The sequence below is a fragment of the Asterias rubens genome, chromosome 1 (genome assembly GCF_902459465.1).
Source record: "Asterias rubens chromosome 1, eAstRub1.3, whole genome shotgun sequence".
Classification (NCBI taxonomy): domain Eukaryota; kingdom Metazoa; phylum Echinodermata; class Asteroidea; order Forcipulatida; family Asteriidae; genus Asterias; species Asterias rubens.
Window position 1 is genome coordinate 27,508,292 of NC_047062.1, and position 17,257 is coordinate 27,525,548.

Genomic DNA, 17,257 nt, shown 5'->3' on the forward strand with positions numbered 1-17,257 from the left:
GGACGGCTTTGTAGAGGTGCTGGTCACCTGTTCCTCCTCGCCACTCACTGGCTTGGTATTTTTAAGCTTTTTTGGTTCATTGTTTCTATATGTGTCGTCTTGTATATTTATGTTTTTATGCCAGTGTAAAGTTTAATAAAACTAAACTAAAACTAAGTCCAAAGGGTTTGACTGTCTTGAGTTGGTGAATCCAGTGTGATTCTGTATTTAATCACCAGAAGTTTAACATCAATGACACTATGATTGGGGCTGTGTGATTTAATATAACACATTATATGTATATCTAAGTTTAATTTAAATGAACTGTGATGCAACATCAGCTTAGGCATATCCCTCAAGACGATAAGATCTGAACGGGCCATCGCGGATCTTGTACCTGATCATAGCTGGAACTGACCAAGGTATATAGGCGAAATGGACCCGTTCATCCCCTTGAATGCGTCGTAGATGCGATTTCCTCAGCTCCTTGCGTTGGATCCTAACTTTAGGCGTGTCATCATCTGTTATGAACACATTCTTCCCCTTATAGTACTTGTTGTTCTTGAGAAGCTTTGATGCATTCTTTAAGATGTATTGGCGATTGTTATGTCTGAGAAGCCGGCAGTGAATAGGTCTGGGAAGTGGTGAGCTGAGTGCGTCAGCTTGGCCAACACCGGGTGGTTGACCCGTGCGGTGTGGCGATCACGACCTCGTCCGCACCCTCGAGCTTAAGGTGACTGGTCAACAGTTCCTGGATAAACTCCTCGCATGATCTTGATCCTGGCCTCAGCTCCTTCGGGCACCCCTTGGGTTACGATATTGTTACGGCGGCTTAAGTTTTGGATGTCATTGATCTTGTCTTCAAGGGTTTTGATGATCCGTAAGCTGTATTCTGTTGTTCTTTGGTCAGTGATTTGATGGAGTCATGGGTTTTTTGGACAAACGTCACAGAGGTTTTCAGATCAGCAATATCTGAGGAATTCGTGGACATCTGGGTATGGACCTGCTGATATTTCAGCTCTAAAGAGCTCAGTCGGGTCTCAATGTCATGATCTTGTCCAGCTTGTCGTCAATGGTTGAAAGCTTGCCACTGCAAGAATATTCAGCAACACAGCCGCCATCTTGTTCACTGTCACTCGGGCTCAGATCTTTTTTTGAGCTCTGTGTTCGCCGACTTCGAGTAGTCTTTCTTGTTCTGTCGTTTTCAGACATGGTAGTACGCAGTATTTTCAGTCTGTGTGGTAACAGCAGTGGCAAATAATTGCTTCAAAAAGACACAAAAATTATTAAAATTGAGGGAGCGCAGAAGGTACACGTCTAATAGATTGAGGATCTGATGTATACTTTTGAATTATGGTAGTTTATATTGGTTAAAGACGAGCTACCCAACATGTAAATACTGTTATGGTATTAACATGATTAAAGGGGTTGCCTTGGATGGTTCCGGAATTATCTTTCTAATTGATGTCAATTCGTGTCAATTAATGATATTTCATCTTCCCTTGAGGATATTCATGTGAATTTCCACATGGCTCCATACTTGGACCTCTGTTATTCTCTATTTATATTAATGATTCCCATAAATCATCAGATGTTTTCTCATTTACTCTCTTTGCTGATGATAGCAACTTGTTTTAATACACATCCTAACCCTGATGTGCTTTTTCTTAAAACTTAAAACTTTTGTCGACAATAATGTCTTTTTCGCTCTTTGCAACGCCTAAGTTTTAATGTACTGTACCTTACATTAGTGGTGGCATCTTGGCATGGGGTAAATGTGGTATACAGTGTAGGTAAAATTAACAGAACTTCTGCCCTTCAATGTGGCCACTTACATGTAGCATGCATCAGCTTAAACTGCTTAAGACTATCTGTTCAATGTTCTGTAGAAATCGAGATATTCACTATCACTTCACAAGGCAGTGTACTGATTTTCGTCATCCATATGCTCGTACCACGTTTGCTCAAAAAGGTGTCAAACATACAGGGCCAAATATGTGAATATTCTTGAATATTGTGTCTATTCTTATTGAAGTGGAAATTAAAAACTCATTAATCAGAAAAATTATATAAGCAAGCTAATTTGTAGTTTAGTTGTAATAGTGTTTAATACTGCTGTATTCTTTGTTTTTGTTCTTGTATCAAGAGGGGTCTTAGTCATTAAGTTATTGCTTCTTGTAGTCCTCCATCCTCACAATTATCCTAATGTCTGTATGTTTTCTTAAATATTATAAAACATGACTATTTCACTTTGTGTGTTTAAAATAAAATAAAAGAAATGGGTGCATGAATGAATGAAAACAGTTCATGAACTCATCACACTTACTGCCATATTATGGTAACTTCTTATTTTGCCTAGTAACTTGTATAATACTTATTATTTTTATGTACAGGGTTCAGACATAAAAGATGTTGGCAGACCTGAAAGTTTTCCAGATTTTCTACAAGCTTTGCTTGCTTTCCTTGAGCATCCCAGCATGAATTTGTGCTCTATGGTTGTACCGCTTTTTTCAGCATTTTTTCGTCATGATCAGATCTCCAGTGATATGTATCTTCAAGCAGTTGTGCCAAAAATCTTGGAACTTTTAACAGTCAAACTCCAGAAGGCATGTATTTTGTTGAAATAATACAAATTTTTTGTAATAATGCTAAACTCTCTCTTTGTTATGGGGTTATTCTGTAATCGCAATTCCAGATTCATTGTGTTGCTAAAAGAAATGGCATTGGGAGTCTTTGTTTTTGGCTTGAGGGCAGTAAGTCCGATTGGACCAAGATTCCAGCCCTAGTGCCAGCCATGGACCCAATTGGTGCCTAGAGTCTCACAGCCAGGATTTGTGAATATGTTATCTTCTCAAAATAAATGAGAAAATCATAGTACTTCAAACATAATCTTTGCTCTCTTGGCTTTGTGTAGTCATGGTTTCTTTTGCCAGTATTACTCTCAAAGAAAACTACTTCCAGCAATTTAAAGAAAATAATCCCTTGCGAAAACATAGATGATCCTTGGCGTTAATTGGTTAACCTGTATCTTGAGTTAATGCTTGAAATGTTTGTCTCCACAGATTGGTTATCCTTCAAGAGACGACTCTCCTACATGTGCTTATTCACTGTTAGATTATGATAGTGATGAGGAATTCTCATACAGTTTTGCAAGTAGGTATTTTAAATAATTATGATAGTTAAAAGAACCTTAGGAGGACATTCAAAACGGTTTTCTAGTAGCTACCCTAATGTCTGCTGGGTATCTCTGTTTTAATTGGTCCTCAGTAGTTAGGTTTATTTCGCCCTTTGCACAGTAAGATGGCGGCAAGCCGCAAGCGAGGCTTTACATGCAAGCAAAATACCAAAATGTGTACATGTACATGTACATGTACATGGACATCACTTGCAAATTGTCCCGTGGACGTGCTTATCTTTGCCATTAATGTTGAAGCAAAATGGACGCTCCATAATCCTCTGTAGCTGATTTGACAAAAAACTACAAACTTTATTGCCCTTAGTCATTTATCAAACTATCAATAAGTTTGTAAGAAAATAAAATCTTGTTCATGTGAAGTTATGTGCATGATTGTAAATTGAGATGTTTGTGCATCACAACAGACTCTTGGGTCCTTCAAACCCTTCCCTCAGGTTACCAACTCGAGTTTACAAGTCCTCCACCTCAACCTCTCAGGTTTCCCAACTGACCCACTCTGGTCCCAAAGGACTCTGCTCGGAGGAGCATTTTGGAAAAAGAGATCGCTCTCCTGCTAGAAAAGAAGTCTATAATCTCTCTTCCTCACAACACTGGCCCAGGTTTCATCTCGACCTTCTATCTGGCTCCCAAGAAACTCAACAAGTGGCGACCAATTATCAACCTTCGGCCCCTCATGCCTTCATCCGACCCAAGCTTTTCCGGATCGAAACACTGAGAACTGTCCTACAATCTTTCCCTTAAGGTTGGTGGGCCACTTCCCTCGATTTAAGAGATGCTTACCTCCATGTACCCAACCATACACATCACCAGAGATACCTCCAGTTCACCTACCGACGCAAAACCTACAAGTTCCGCCGCTCCCATTTGGCCTCTCAACTGCTCCAAGGGTCTTTACGAGAATCACCAAAGTCGTTGCGGCAGTTCTACGTCAACAGTAGATTCACATTTTTATGTACCTGGACGATTGGTTGATCGTGGGCCCCACCTACTCAGACACCCTTCGGAGCCTGTCAACGACCATAAAGCTTACACAGGAACTTGGGTTCATCATCAATGTAGAGAAGTCTTCTCTAGTTCCATCTTAATGCCCATTATTTCTAGGAGCATCCCTCAACTTGACGACCGGGAAAGCCTCCCCCACTATGGAACGTTGCCTCACCCTTAAGGAATGCATTCAAATCTTCCTTTCTTCATCAACGCTTCCAGCCAAAGCCTGGCTCCGCCTCCTTGGCTTCATGGCCAGCCTTGTGGACCTTGTGCTGTGGTGCAGAATGCACATGCGTCCTCTTCAGCTTCATCTGCTCCTTCACTAACGACCCCGAACAGATGCCATATCCAAACCAGCCCCATCCTCAACCCACCCCATCAGTGACACTGACAACGGATGCCTCACTTTCAGGTTGGGGTGCCCACCTGGATGATCTTTCAGTGGCGGGAACTTGTTCACCTGCGGAGAAGCTACTTCACATCAACCTGCTGGAGCTTCTAGCAGTCCAAAGGGCTCTTCAGCAAATGAAGAACAGAGCCATACATTGTACACTGTACAGTGCTTATAAAGACAGACAATTCCACAGTGGTTTCCTACATAAATTGCCAAGGGGGTACCCACTCTCTTTCCCTCTGCATGCACACGTGGGAACTTCTGAAGTGGTGCATTCTTCATCAGATCTTACTACAGGCGCACCATCTATCCGGGAAAGAGAACGTCATCGTAGATGCACTCTCACGGGGTCGAGCAGTGCCAACAGAGTGGTCCCTCCACCGTCCCACAGGACAAGCTATGGTGCCCTGTCTGCATTCTGAAGTTCTACATCGATCGCACGAAGGGACTGCGGGGTGACACAACGCAGCTATTCATCACGACAGTTCGACCATACCGTGCGGCCACGAAAACTTCTATTTCCCGGTGGATCGCTGAAGTTATAAGCCTAACAACAACTCCGGCGCCTGCTGCCACTCAACCGGCGCCTGTTTGCCCATTTATTTCGCACTCAGTGTAGTATAATCGACACAGGTGAAACTATAAATAACAAATACATAACTAGAGATAGTGATTGTAAACAATCACAAAGCTGTTCCGAATGTTTTGTAACTAAAAGTTTTCTATGCTACAATAAAACATACGCATTATGACTTTATGACATGTGATCACCTGGTCTTGTATGTGATACTGAATCGAAAGGAGCTTTAAAACCAGAAATAAAGGTCAACATGGCGTAATGGTCATTATTTTGATTAAATTTAACCCAAGTTCAAAAATCGGTTGTGCAGTTCTTGAGATAGGGTACCACTTCCGGTTGACCCGGAAGTAAAGGTCAATACTGGGTCACGGTAATGCAAGCTCGATTTTGAATGGCCAAGGAGTATATAACTGAAAAAAGTTTGAAAATTGGTTGTTCAGGTCTTGAGATATGGTTCCACTTCCGGTTGACCCGGAAGTAAAGGTTAACATGGGGTCACGGTTTTCAAAGTTAACATTTAATGTCTAAGGAGTCTATAACTGAAAACAGTTTGAAATTCGGTTGTGTAGTTCTTGAGAAATGGTCCTACTTCCGGTTGACCCGGAAGAAGAGGTCAAAATGAGGTCATGGTTTTCCCCAAGAAATTTTAAGGCCTAAGGAGTCTATAACTGAAGAAAAACTTGTAATCGGTTGTATAACTCTTGAGATATGGTCCCACTTCCGGTTGACCCCGAAGTAGAGGTCAAATCGGGGTCACGACTACCCAATGCAAATCTCCTATGCCTAAGGAGTCTAATAATGAAAAAAACTTTGAAATTGGCCCTACACTTCTTGAGATAAAGTGCAGCAAAGAAAAACTCATTAAAGCTTCTAATTAGCATAAATTAGCATGTGATGACGTCACAGTCTCAAAATTGTGTTTTTCGTACTAATAAATTTCATAAGGTACACGATGGTATACAACTTACCCCAATCCAATGCCTTTTACAAAATCCCAATTTTGTATGGCATTAAAGCCAATGGACACTTGGTAATTGTCAATGACTAGGGTTCACAGTTGGTGTATCTCAACATGGTGTAACAAACCTGTGAAAATTTGAGCTTGATCGGTCATCGAACTTGCGAGATAATAATGAAAGAAAAAAACTCCCTTGTCACACGGAGTTTTGTGCGTATAGATGGTTGATTTCGAGACCTCAAGTTCTAAACTTGAGGTCTTGAACTCAAATTCGTGGAAAATTACTTCTTTCTCGAAAACTACATGTACATGTATGGAACTTCAGAGGGAGCCGTTTCTCACAATGTTTTATACCATCAACCTCTCCCCATTACTCGTCACCAAGGAAGGTTTTATGCTAATAATTATTTTGAGTAATTACCAATAGTGTCCACTGCCTTTAACCATGGAGAAATTATTGCACTGCGTTGAATGTGACTGCATCCAGTTTATGAGGTACTACGTTGTACCCATGATGCCAAGATTTTTAATTAATTGATAATTATAGACGTACTTTGATTGATTTTAATGGACTGAAAAATCTCTTATTAGAATCAGTTAATTTTTCCACACAAAATATGACATTTTGAAAACTAACAGATAAATTATTTTGAAGTTATTGTCATTTGTTGTGTTTTTGACTTGTAAAACGTTTCCACTTTTAATGCCATATGTTTTGTACACAAAAAATAAAACGCGCAAACGTATCACGTCAAGATGACGTGACTGAAACTGTTAGGCTGGAAATCTTATCTACACTTCAAGACAAGTCCATAACCGAAAACAGTTTTTGGATTGGAAGTTTAATTCTTGAGATATGATGGGAACAATATTGCCTAATTAAATATTCACACGGCTGTCACTTGAATAATTAATTAAGAATTTTAATCTAAATAAATCTCAAATTTAAGTTTGAGGCCATAATCTTTAATATGGTATATGATTTGTCTCTTTCTTATAATTCTAATTTGACATTTGGCAAATTGAAAAGTCCAATGTTATTCCAATAGGGTTTTAGGGAAAGAAAGAATAATAATAATAATAAAAAAAATAATAAAAATCTCGACGATTACAATAGCTGTTCCGACTGAAGTTCGAAACAGCTAAATAGCTTACTAAGTAACACGAAAATGCACATTATTAAACGCTTAAGAGGAGGGAGACAAAAGTGAACCGTATCAGTACAATGAAAACAACTTTAAATACAAAACGAGCAATAACTGGGAACCGAAATGGTGAAACTTTAACATTAAACACTTCAAAAACATGGGAAATGTTCTGTGGTAAACGGCAGCGTTCTGGGGCACTGTATTGGGATTACATAAACCAATAATAAATATACGAGAAACAAAGGGGATAATTTACATACTAAGAAATAATTCCCAGCAATACTTAATGAAACAGCAGGAAAATTAATAATGCAGGAAGCTAACTCCATAAATAACGCCGTAAATAAGGGGACCGAATGGGGGAGTTGGCTCAACGGCAATTAAATTGTAGGGAAAACAAGAAAAGGCATCTTGCTGAATTTACCGACCAGAGAAATTTGTACACAAGGAAAGTTTTGTCTGGGAAGTTCTAAATAAAGATATTTATACATACATGTAAGGAAAGTCAATGCTTAAAAACAAGATAAGGTTACTTACAGGAGATGACTACGGAAAATTTCATGAGCAGAACTAAAATAAAACTCTAACTGAACTCAACGGAAACATGAACAGAAATTACCCTACAGTCTTCACTACAAGAATCTGCTAAGCAGCTTACGCCCACTACGTTGGCACCCGGGGCATACTGGACATTCCAATGGCACTCAATACAAAGAAAATACTGGAAATGCTGTGATTATAAAAAATAAAGGGGAAGGCGGGCGGGACAATACTAGGAATACAATAGGATAATACACTAGAAAAACACACTTATCGACGGAGATAACAAGACAGTTAACAGACAAACAGAACCATGGCTTAAAGACACTGGACACTATTGGTAATTGTCAAAGACCAGTCTTCTCACTTGGTGTACATGTATCTCAACAAATGCACAAAATAACAAACCTGTGAAACTTGAACTCAATTGTTCAGTATGATACTATTCTTTGACACTCAATTGAACTTCTAGCACATGTTTTATTTGCCATGTGCCTCATTTTGGTTGTATGCATGTAGGATCCATGCGCAACAAGCCTGGCCTACAAGTTCTTCAACTTTTGTGGTGAAACAAATTTGGTAAGTTTGATGACAATATAGTTATATGGTATAATCCATCTAAATTTTATTTTAATTTTCATAGGGTTAGGGTTTATAGTTGTATTTCTCTTCTATACTAAACTAATGAGAGTTTGTACAGAGTTTGTACACTGTACCAGGTACATGTATGTACATATTGTAGCTATAGAAGTTGAAATTTTCAAAAATGTTGATTGACTTTGTTCCTTATTTTAAATGTCCGTAGATTACACAGGCCATTGTCAAACAAGGAAAAGCAACAGCAACACTTAGAGTCCGTAGATTACACAGGCCATTGTCAAACAAGGAAAAGCAACAGCAACACTTAGAGTCCGTAGATCACACAGGCCATTGTCAAACAAGGAAAAGCAACAGCAACACTTAGAGTCCGTAGATTACACAGGCCATTGTCAAACAAGGAAAAGCAACAGCAACACTTAGAGTCCGTAGATCACACAGGCCATTGTCAAACAAGGAAAAGCAACAGCAACACTTAGAAAAGATAAAGGCAGCTGACGACTACGAGAAATACAAGGAGAAAAATGCAGTGGCTGTCAGAAATGTAACAGAAAAAACAGCAAGAGAGTTTGCTGTCTTATCTTCAACAACATCAGCTTGTGTGAAAGGGGAAAAGCAAACTCATACTTGCAAATAGACCTTGAGATGAGAATAGTGTGACCACAATTTTGTTTTGATATGTGCATCTCATAAAGATTTTGAGGACAAAGCACAAAAAAAAGTGTTAGTAGGACTGGAATGCGTTCAAAAAGGTTTACTACTATAAAAGTATTCCTTTGTACATGGAGAATCTTGTGGTTGAAACTATTTAGTAGAAGGGCAAATGGGATCTGGTGTTGGTAGGGGTGGGGTTTGGATAGGAGGGAGGGTGTGAGGAAGAGAGATACTGCCCGTTTAAACATTAAGCTGAAAACCAATGTGGAGAGGGACAGCTGCACTTCAAGAGAAGCACAAGATTGAAATTCACTGGACTTTTTTCTGCACCTCCCATGGCAAAGGTCCTGTGGACGGCATGGGAGGGGCAGTGAAACGTCACGTGTGACCTACACAAAATGATTGTGTCTTCGAAACAAAGGACAATATGATTTCGAAGCTAGATGTGCCAGAAAATGCGGGCATTTAAAATTTTCTGTTGAACTTTAAGATAAGCATCCATGACCAAGAGTCAAGACAAGGAACTGTTTCACCATATCGTTTCTATCGTTTTGTTTTCTTTGATATCTATGTAAGAGAGAATTTCATTTGGTCTACTTCACTCTACTTACCTGTAGAGCGAATACTACAATTGCATTGTTCCCTATGCCGGCAGGCAATTGACTAAGATTTTTACACACAATAGCGCCCTCAAGAGTCCTATCCCTGACGCCCTGTGACATGCGCACCACGTCTCTAAGCAGGCAGAGGTAACGGACATGGATTTTTACTGTCCGAAAAATCATTAAGATTTAGCTGCCTTTTGCTTGATAAAGTGAAGAAATTAGCGGCTATCCGGTAAGAGGATAGCTCGTAGAGTTGTGAATTGTTTTGAGTGTTTTCTAGAAAGTGATATTATGACTTCATATAAAAAATCGGGACCCACATCCCTCCTAGACCTCGGAGTCCTCGGGGGGATTGCGCCGGTGACACTACGTCGCCGCGCAAGCAATCCCCCCCCCCCAGTCAGCCCCCTCAGCCATTGTCGGCTGTCGGGGCTGACGGATCAGCCACAGATCAGATTAATCTGAAGAAGCCTCATGCCCGGCTAAGGCCGCGGGTAATAAGGCAAGGAAGCAGGCATCCTTCGTCATTCCCCATCGCCGCCCACAAAAGGCGGCCCGTGGCAATTTTGCATGGCTGCACCGATAACACGGCAGGCTCATGATACCCACAACCCCAACCTGGCTAACCACACGCTCAGTCGGGCCGTGGTTTTCGAGCGCCCGCCCCCCCCCCCCCCCATATATCAGGGAGTGGCATAAGTGACTTGACAATCTCTGGGCGTCCTCCCACCGACGGACCCGTGGGGGCCGCCTCCGGAAGTTCTTGGGGTCCGGGGTCAAGTTACCTCCAACCGGTGGGTACGCGAAACGATCGGCCGCGGCTACGTGCTCGAGTTTACTAAGCCCAACTCACTCTGATTACTTTAAGAAGTGAACCAAGCTTTTGGGTTAATATTTCTTTCACTACCCCTTGTTGGGCTTTGCCAACTGTGGGGTCTGAAACAAACTCAGAGGCTCCTTTACAGGTTTCAAGAGTGGATAAGATTGATATCAAGAGTGGTCCCTGATAGCAGGTGTTTATACTTTGATGAGTGCATGGTTAGACATACATGTACATGTACATGTAGCTGTGCGAAACATCAAACACTGAAGCAAATGTCCCCATCACGCTTGTCTTAGTTCAACTTGGTATCAACAAGTTCTTTAGAATAGAGAATAATAGAACAACATTGGAACACAGAGAAAGGATCACAGAAGGAGTTTGAACTTCTTTACTTCAGAAGAAACATGATCGTCGCACCTAGTCCATTGCAGTCATATGCTTATCTTTTTGTGACTGCTGACACAAACCTCCACTTTGGGGTCAGCCAATTGTCCAAAGTGGAGCACCATAGTGTATTGTGGATAACCGGCGTACGCATGACTCTAAATCGGTAGTTTTTCTGAATAAAAAAGTGGCAGAAGAGAGGGGGACAACCTTGAGAAGATCATTGTGTAAGGATTTGTTGAAGGTAGTCGTTGGACAGACGGAATGAAAGAACGCACAGGCTAATCATTAAACGTTGCATAGTGATCACTGGATAGGCAGAAGTGGAACTCCATCATAGTCATGGTCACAAAGGGTCAGCCATGACTCGTAGGATGACGACGAGGAGTGGCAGGAAAAGAATATTTACAGTCTTAAAATGTTTGGACTTGTGGTTTGGAGTTGGCTAAGGTTGGCCACATCATCGATTAACATGGTAAAAAAGACGGACTCGCTCCCTGCCAGATGCACTATTATTTTAACCCAGAAAATCAATGAAATTTGTATTTACACATGTATGTCAATTTTTAACAAAAGTCAAAATTCTGTAAGATTTTGGTGTAAATTTCATGAACTAAAAAAAACAACATTGCCAGATACATGTAGCTGTCATTAAAAAGCGGCGTTTGCAAGATCTTTAAGAACCAGCAGGGTGAACTGTACTTGACTGCGCATACGATGAAGTCTTATTTGACGCGAAATATCTACTCCATATTGTGGAATATCTTGTAGCAAAATGGCGTCAGAAAATAGGACACAGCATTCTTCAATGCATGCCCCAAAATGAGCTGTAGTTAACCAGTGTAAAATGCGGTGCCAAACCTTCGTACCTAAGGGTTCTTGTGGCTCATTGATCTCTGTATTTGCTGCCCGGGCTAAACTCCTTCCATTTTCCTTTCTCTTTGATTGGAAGTTCCTTGTTATCGCCAGAAAGATAACATTGTGACCTTTGTTCCATTGTTTCAGAGTTCCCACAACTCATGTGTATACCTACCTACATAATGTAGAAACTTTAAACACTGTGTGGACATGTACATGTCCACACAGTGTTTTTACAGTGTATCTGTTTGTTTTCTGAATTAGACAATACAAAGGAGTGTCCACAAATTGTATGCAACAAAGAGCTTCGTGTGTGCATTAATTGTCTGAGTGATAACTCAAGAGGGACTTTAGATATCAACTTAATGTGTGGATTGGTCTTGTTTTCTATGGACCACCTAGATCAAATGCTTACATATGGACTGGCATGCAGGGGTTTTGTGTTTACCAACCTAACTTTTTTGTTCATTGTTTTTTCAGTTCATCGATCCCATCAGACAGAGTTACTTCGTCTCATCACAGGACATTGTCCACTTCTAACTTCCCAGGTAGCTTGCAATTGGTTTAGACAGCTATTAGAATCACCCTTGGATTTGGAACCAGGTAAAGATTTGATACCTTTCACATATTGATACAACCTGGGAAGTAAACTTAGATATTGACATAATACATGTAGAGAGAGACTGCCAACATATGGCTAAATATTACAGTTGGTAGAGCACCAGCATGGCCGCTCAGGACAATTTTCCTTTGTTCAACCCAAAATCATTTAAGTTTTCCAGTCAAATTTCCATTGTGGTTTATTATTAATTCAATTAATTTATTAATTTGATGTTTTGTTCTTGGGTTGAATGGGTTTTTTGTTTTTTCCTTAAGCAGGCTATGACAGTACAGAATTTTTGGCAGTACCTTATCCAAATTAGCAAACTCTTTAGGTGTTCCGGTAACAGCCCGAAGAACTCATTGTTATTGTACGTTTTTGGTTTTTAATATTCTTCTCTGCGTCGATTGTTCGAAGAAAAAAAAAAACAGTTGCGAAGCTTGCATTAAGTTGCGGTAGTAGAATAAAGATAGACAGTTCTCTAAGAACAAGCTCTACCTGGCAAGTAGATACACACATGGTGTTACCGCAAACCAAATATATAATTAAAAAAGTTGTAACGTCATGCTGAGGTCATCAGTTTTGAAATATACATGTACTAGTTCAAAGTTTATTATAACTCAAGAAGCACAGAAGCTATTTCAACAATTTATACTTCATCAGAAGACTTGTAATGCGCGCGTATTCACCCTGCTGGGTGTTCAAGGCGCAGTTTATTAGCTCAAAAAACTGTAAAGTAAACAACTTAAATTGAAAATTGTAAAAACTGCTTTTAGATACGGATGTAAAAAAAGGGCTCAAAGTCACAAGCAGATTTATTAAAATAAAAATTTACAAAATCAAACATAAACTAGAATTTAGTGTTTGTAGAAGCAAACACTAGGTGTTCGGGCATCGGGGTCAGTGTCATGTTGATATCAGAACATTTTAATTGAATCGATACAAAAAGTATTGATCCAATGATGTATAGATCGTAAAAATCCATTGCGTATATAGTTTAAATACATGTATTAAACTCTGGTGAAATGTAACTCATTACCGGATGAGGTCATCATGATGTCATCAGGTTTGTATCGTCTTGATGTTAAAGTTTAACTGCTGATGAGTCTCAATGTCTCAAAGTTTCAATTTAAAGGGGCACATCGGTTGAATTGGGCTATTTGGGCTACAAAATAGACTAAGATATGACTTCAACGGTCTTCCAGGAATGAAGAAGAACAGTCCTTAAAAAAAATCATCAAATTTAGCTGTTTTTGAGCATTTTAAAACAAAAACAAAAAAAACCTTCCGGGCTAGTTTTACTTCCAGCCGTCTAAAAGTAACTTACCAAACCAAATTAAAATCTTTTTGTAAACAAAATTATTAACGAGTAATTGGCAAAAAAGATCATGTATTCAAATTATCGCTACAAAATGTAAATAATGGTGACAAATTTAACGTAAGATTCGCATTCAAAGAGTCTGTCTAACAAAAGCTTGTTATATGGCCCCATGGCGTGGAGCAATCGCAACGTAAGCCTTGGGGCATATCACGTACCGCACATGCCGTGTCTCGTGGGGGCTGGAGGTGTAATCCCGGGCACTATGATCTCCCAGCTTGCGGGTCTCACGTGAGCTTGGGAGGGGTTAGGAGCCAGACATCAAAGTACATGTTTTTCATCGTGGGTTTGTCAGTCGGTACACCTCGTGTTGAATCCGTTATTTCTTATGATCGCAACATTCCAATATTATGCTCTGTTTTGTTTCATGGCTCCAATATCTTTTTGTTAGGAGTTTTCAGGTAATTAAAAAAGATTGATGATGTCAAAACGTAGGAATACCGCATTTTGTTATATTGACAGTGTTATTGTGTGAGTAGCTTAAAAAATGTTTTTTGAAGAAGAAAAAAAGGATAAAAAAAAATGGAGCCCCCGATCGTAAAAAGAACAGGTGAATAAGAATTTTTTAAGTAAGGATAAAAGGTTGGAACAAAAATAATGATAAAACAAAATTCCCTCAAAGCATAATTTTTTTTTTTTTAAATATTATTGTTTTATTCTGTGAAAATGAAGTGTTATTTTTGAGATTGTTGAGGTATTATTTGGTTACGTTCCAAGCTACGCAGCTACTCAGCTACGCTTACGTTCCTTCAAGTTACGCTATAATATCAAAAGGTACGTTTTCAAGCCCGAGTCGAGCTACGCTTTCGCTCCATACGCAGCTACGTTTACGTACCCAGCTACCTTCCAAGATATGCTTACGTTCCAAGCTACGCTTACATTCCAATTTTTGCTTACATTCCTTCAAGTTACGCTATAATTTCAAAAGGTACTCTTTCAAACCTGAATCAAGTTACGCTTACTTTCCATACATAGCTACGTTTATGTTCCAAGATACCCAGCTACAATTATGTTCCAAGATATGCTTACGTTCCAAAAGATTAGGTTACGTTCTCAGCTACACAGCTACTTAGCTACGCTTACATTACAAGATACTCTTACGTTCCTTCAAGTTACGCTATAATAACAAAAGGTACGCTTTCAATCCTGAGTCACATCGATGTGTGTTAGCACTGTATACTCAGTACTCAGTAAGGATAAAACCAAAATTAATGATCTTTATACATGTGTACATCTAGCTCTTGTGAAAAAAATGCTCTGAAGAAACTTTTTTCATAAAAGTTTTACAAATAATGGACACATTTTGTGAAATTAAATGCATACAAAAACTGAGATTTCATGTGCCAAATAAATGAAGAAGTTGCACCTCACTTTTGTCATAAAGTGTCTATATGCTGTGCAAGCCTTCAGTATTTAATGGAAATAAAGCCTGGTTGAAGGTTGTACATGTATCTTCATTTTTTTCTATTTCTTTTCACACATTTAAAGCCATTTGACACTTTCGGTGAACAGTAATGTCCAAAGGCCCACACTTCTTGTATCACAACTGATATAAAAAATAACAAACCTGTGAAAGTTTAGGCTCAATCGGTCATCGGAGTCAGCAGAAAATAACGGGGAAAACCCACCCTTGCTTCCGCACGTTTCACCGTGTCATGACATGTGTTTAAAATAATATTAAGGTAATTGCTCTTTGTCTGTAAATGACCTTCAATTAAGTTGTTTTTTAATGGATAGCAAAGATAAGTAGACTGAGTATACAGTGCTAACACACATCTGTGTATGGGTAAAAAACAAAATTAATATTCTTTATCCCCGATGCAAATTTAACATCTCTTTAAAATAATTGTTTTAATGTTTTCTCGAAAAGTAAAGTATTTCATGGAAAAATATTTCAAGAGGTCTTTCACCATTACCTTCTGTATAAAACCCTGTAAGTTATTTGTATATCTGTGAATTTTTTTTTCTTTTTTCTTGTGCCGAAAGTTTATAATGGCTTTAAAGGCAGTGGACACTATTGGTAATTACTCAAAATAATTATTAGCATAAAGCCTTTCTTGGTGACGAGTAATGGGGAGAGGTTGATGGTATAAAACATTGTGAGAAACGGCTCCCTCTGAAGTGCCATAGTTTTTGAGGAAAGAAGTAATTTTCCACGAATTTGATTTCGAGACCTCAGATTTAGAACTTGAGGTCTCGAAATCAACCATCTAAACGCACACAAGTTTGTATGACAAGAGTGTTTTTTCTTTCATTATTATCTCGCAACTTCGATGACCGATTGAGCTCAAATTTTCACAGGTTAGTTATTTTATGCATACATGTATGTTGTGATACACCAACTGTGAAGGCTAGTCTTTGACAAATACCAATAGTGTCCACTGCCTTTAAGCTATGAAATAAAGACTTAAAAATAATTAAATAATTAACTTCATTTTAAATGCCTGATTCAGGAAAAGATGCATGCACACCACATTCAAGGTCTTATATTTGCTGGGATGCACTGACATGCTTTTTAGAGAATGGACTCAGTCGGCTATTTCACATCAGTGCATTGACAGATATCACCCCTCAACTGGTACAACTTCTACAAATGGCTCTCGCATTTCAAATTAAGGTAATTGCTCTTTGTCTGTAAATGACCTTCAATTAAGTTTTTTTCAATGGATAGCAAAGATAAGTAGACATTAGGTGTTCGTCCTGTGGTGTACACAACACTGTTCTGGTTTGATTTTACTATGATTACAATCCAGACCCTGATAGTGATCTGAATTTGAGGCAGACCTTGATCCATGTTCTGATAAGTTGACCTAGCTAGATATTTCAAGAACCGTTTCAGTATTTTGTGTGAACTTCCTGTTTGAACTGTAAGCAAATGTCATAAGGGGTCACCACAGTGTAAGAAATGTCAAATTCATTTAAACCTATAAGCAAGCATTTTTTAACAATGTAATATCGATCAGGAGTTACCACTCTTTTAATTTTAAATTTAAAATAAGTTGCAGTTGCTGTGATAATTGCAAAGAGGATAATTACTGACTGAGGTGCTGTTGTTTTTGAGAAATGAGTAAAACAAGTCACAAAATAATTTCCATCTCAGTGAGAGGAAAATTATTTTAGCATTTATACTCGGATACAAATAAAACAAGCAGACAAATTATATTTTGATTGATTGCCTCAGCCTCTGAAAACTGTTTTACTGCCAAAACAAAGTTGTGAAGGTTGCCAAAAAACTTATGGCTAGCCAGTCACACACATAAAAATAGCTTAGGGACCATGGATAAATTATGTCACGGGAACAACCGCGTTCCTTCGCGTGACAAATCGAACAAAAGAAAATCTACAGAGTGGAAAGCGTTATCCCCCAACCATCGGTCTTGAGGAAGGCCCACTGTATAACAAAGGAACAATGGTGTTGGCCAAAAACCACTGTGTAGTTATAATCGGCTTACTGGAAAGATAAACCCAAGTTGTTTCCACTGCAATAGGCTATGTCTACTGTCGTTTCAATAAATAAACAACAACCAAGAATCCATGTAAATTATAATAATTGTATCTCTGGTCTAGTGTATATT

General features: G+C 39.0%; 1 protein-coding gene across 1 annotated transcript in view; it reads left to right on the forward strand.

The window, feature by feature from the left end:
- LOC117291901 (exportin-5-like) overlaps window positions 1-17,257 on the forward strand; it is a 123,862-nt gene that overhangs the window by 46,068 nt on the left and 60,537 nt on the right. Inside the window, exons 8-11 of the mRNA XM_033773944.1 lie at window positions 2,373-2,585; window positions 3,042-3,132; window positions 12,184-12,306; window positions 16,136-16,299. Coding sequence (XP_033629835.1) covers window positions 2,373-2,585; window positions 3,042-3,132; window positions 12,184-12,306; window positions 16,136-16,299 — 591 coding nt within the window. The remainder of the gene's footprint in view (window positions 1-2,372; window positions 2,586-3,041; window positions 3,133-12,183; window positions 12,307-16,135; window positions 16,300-17,257) is intronic.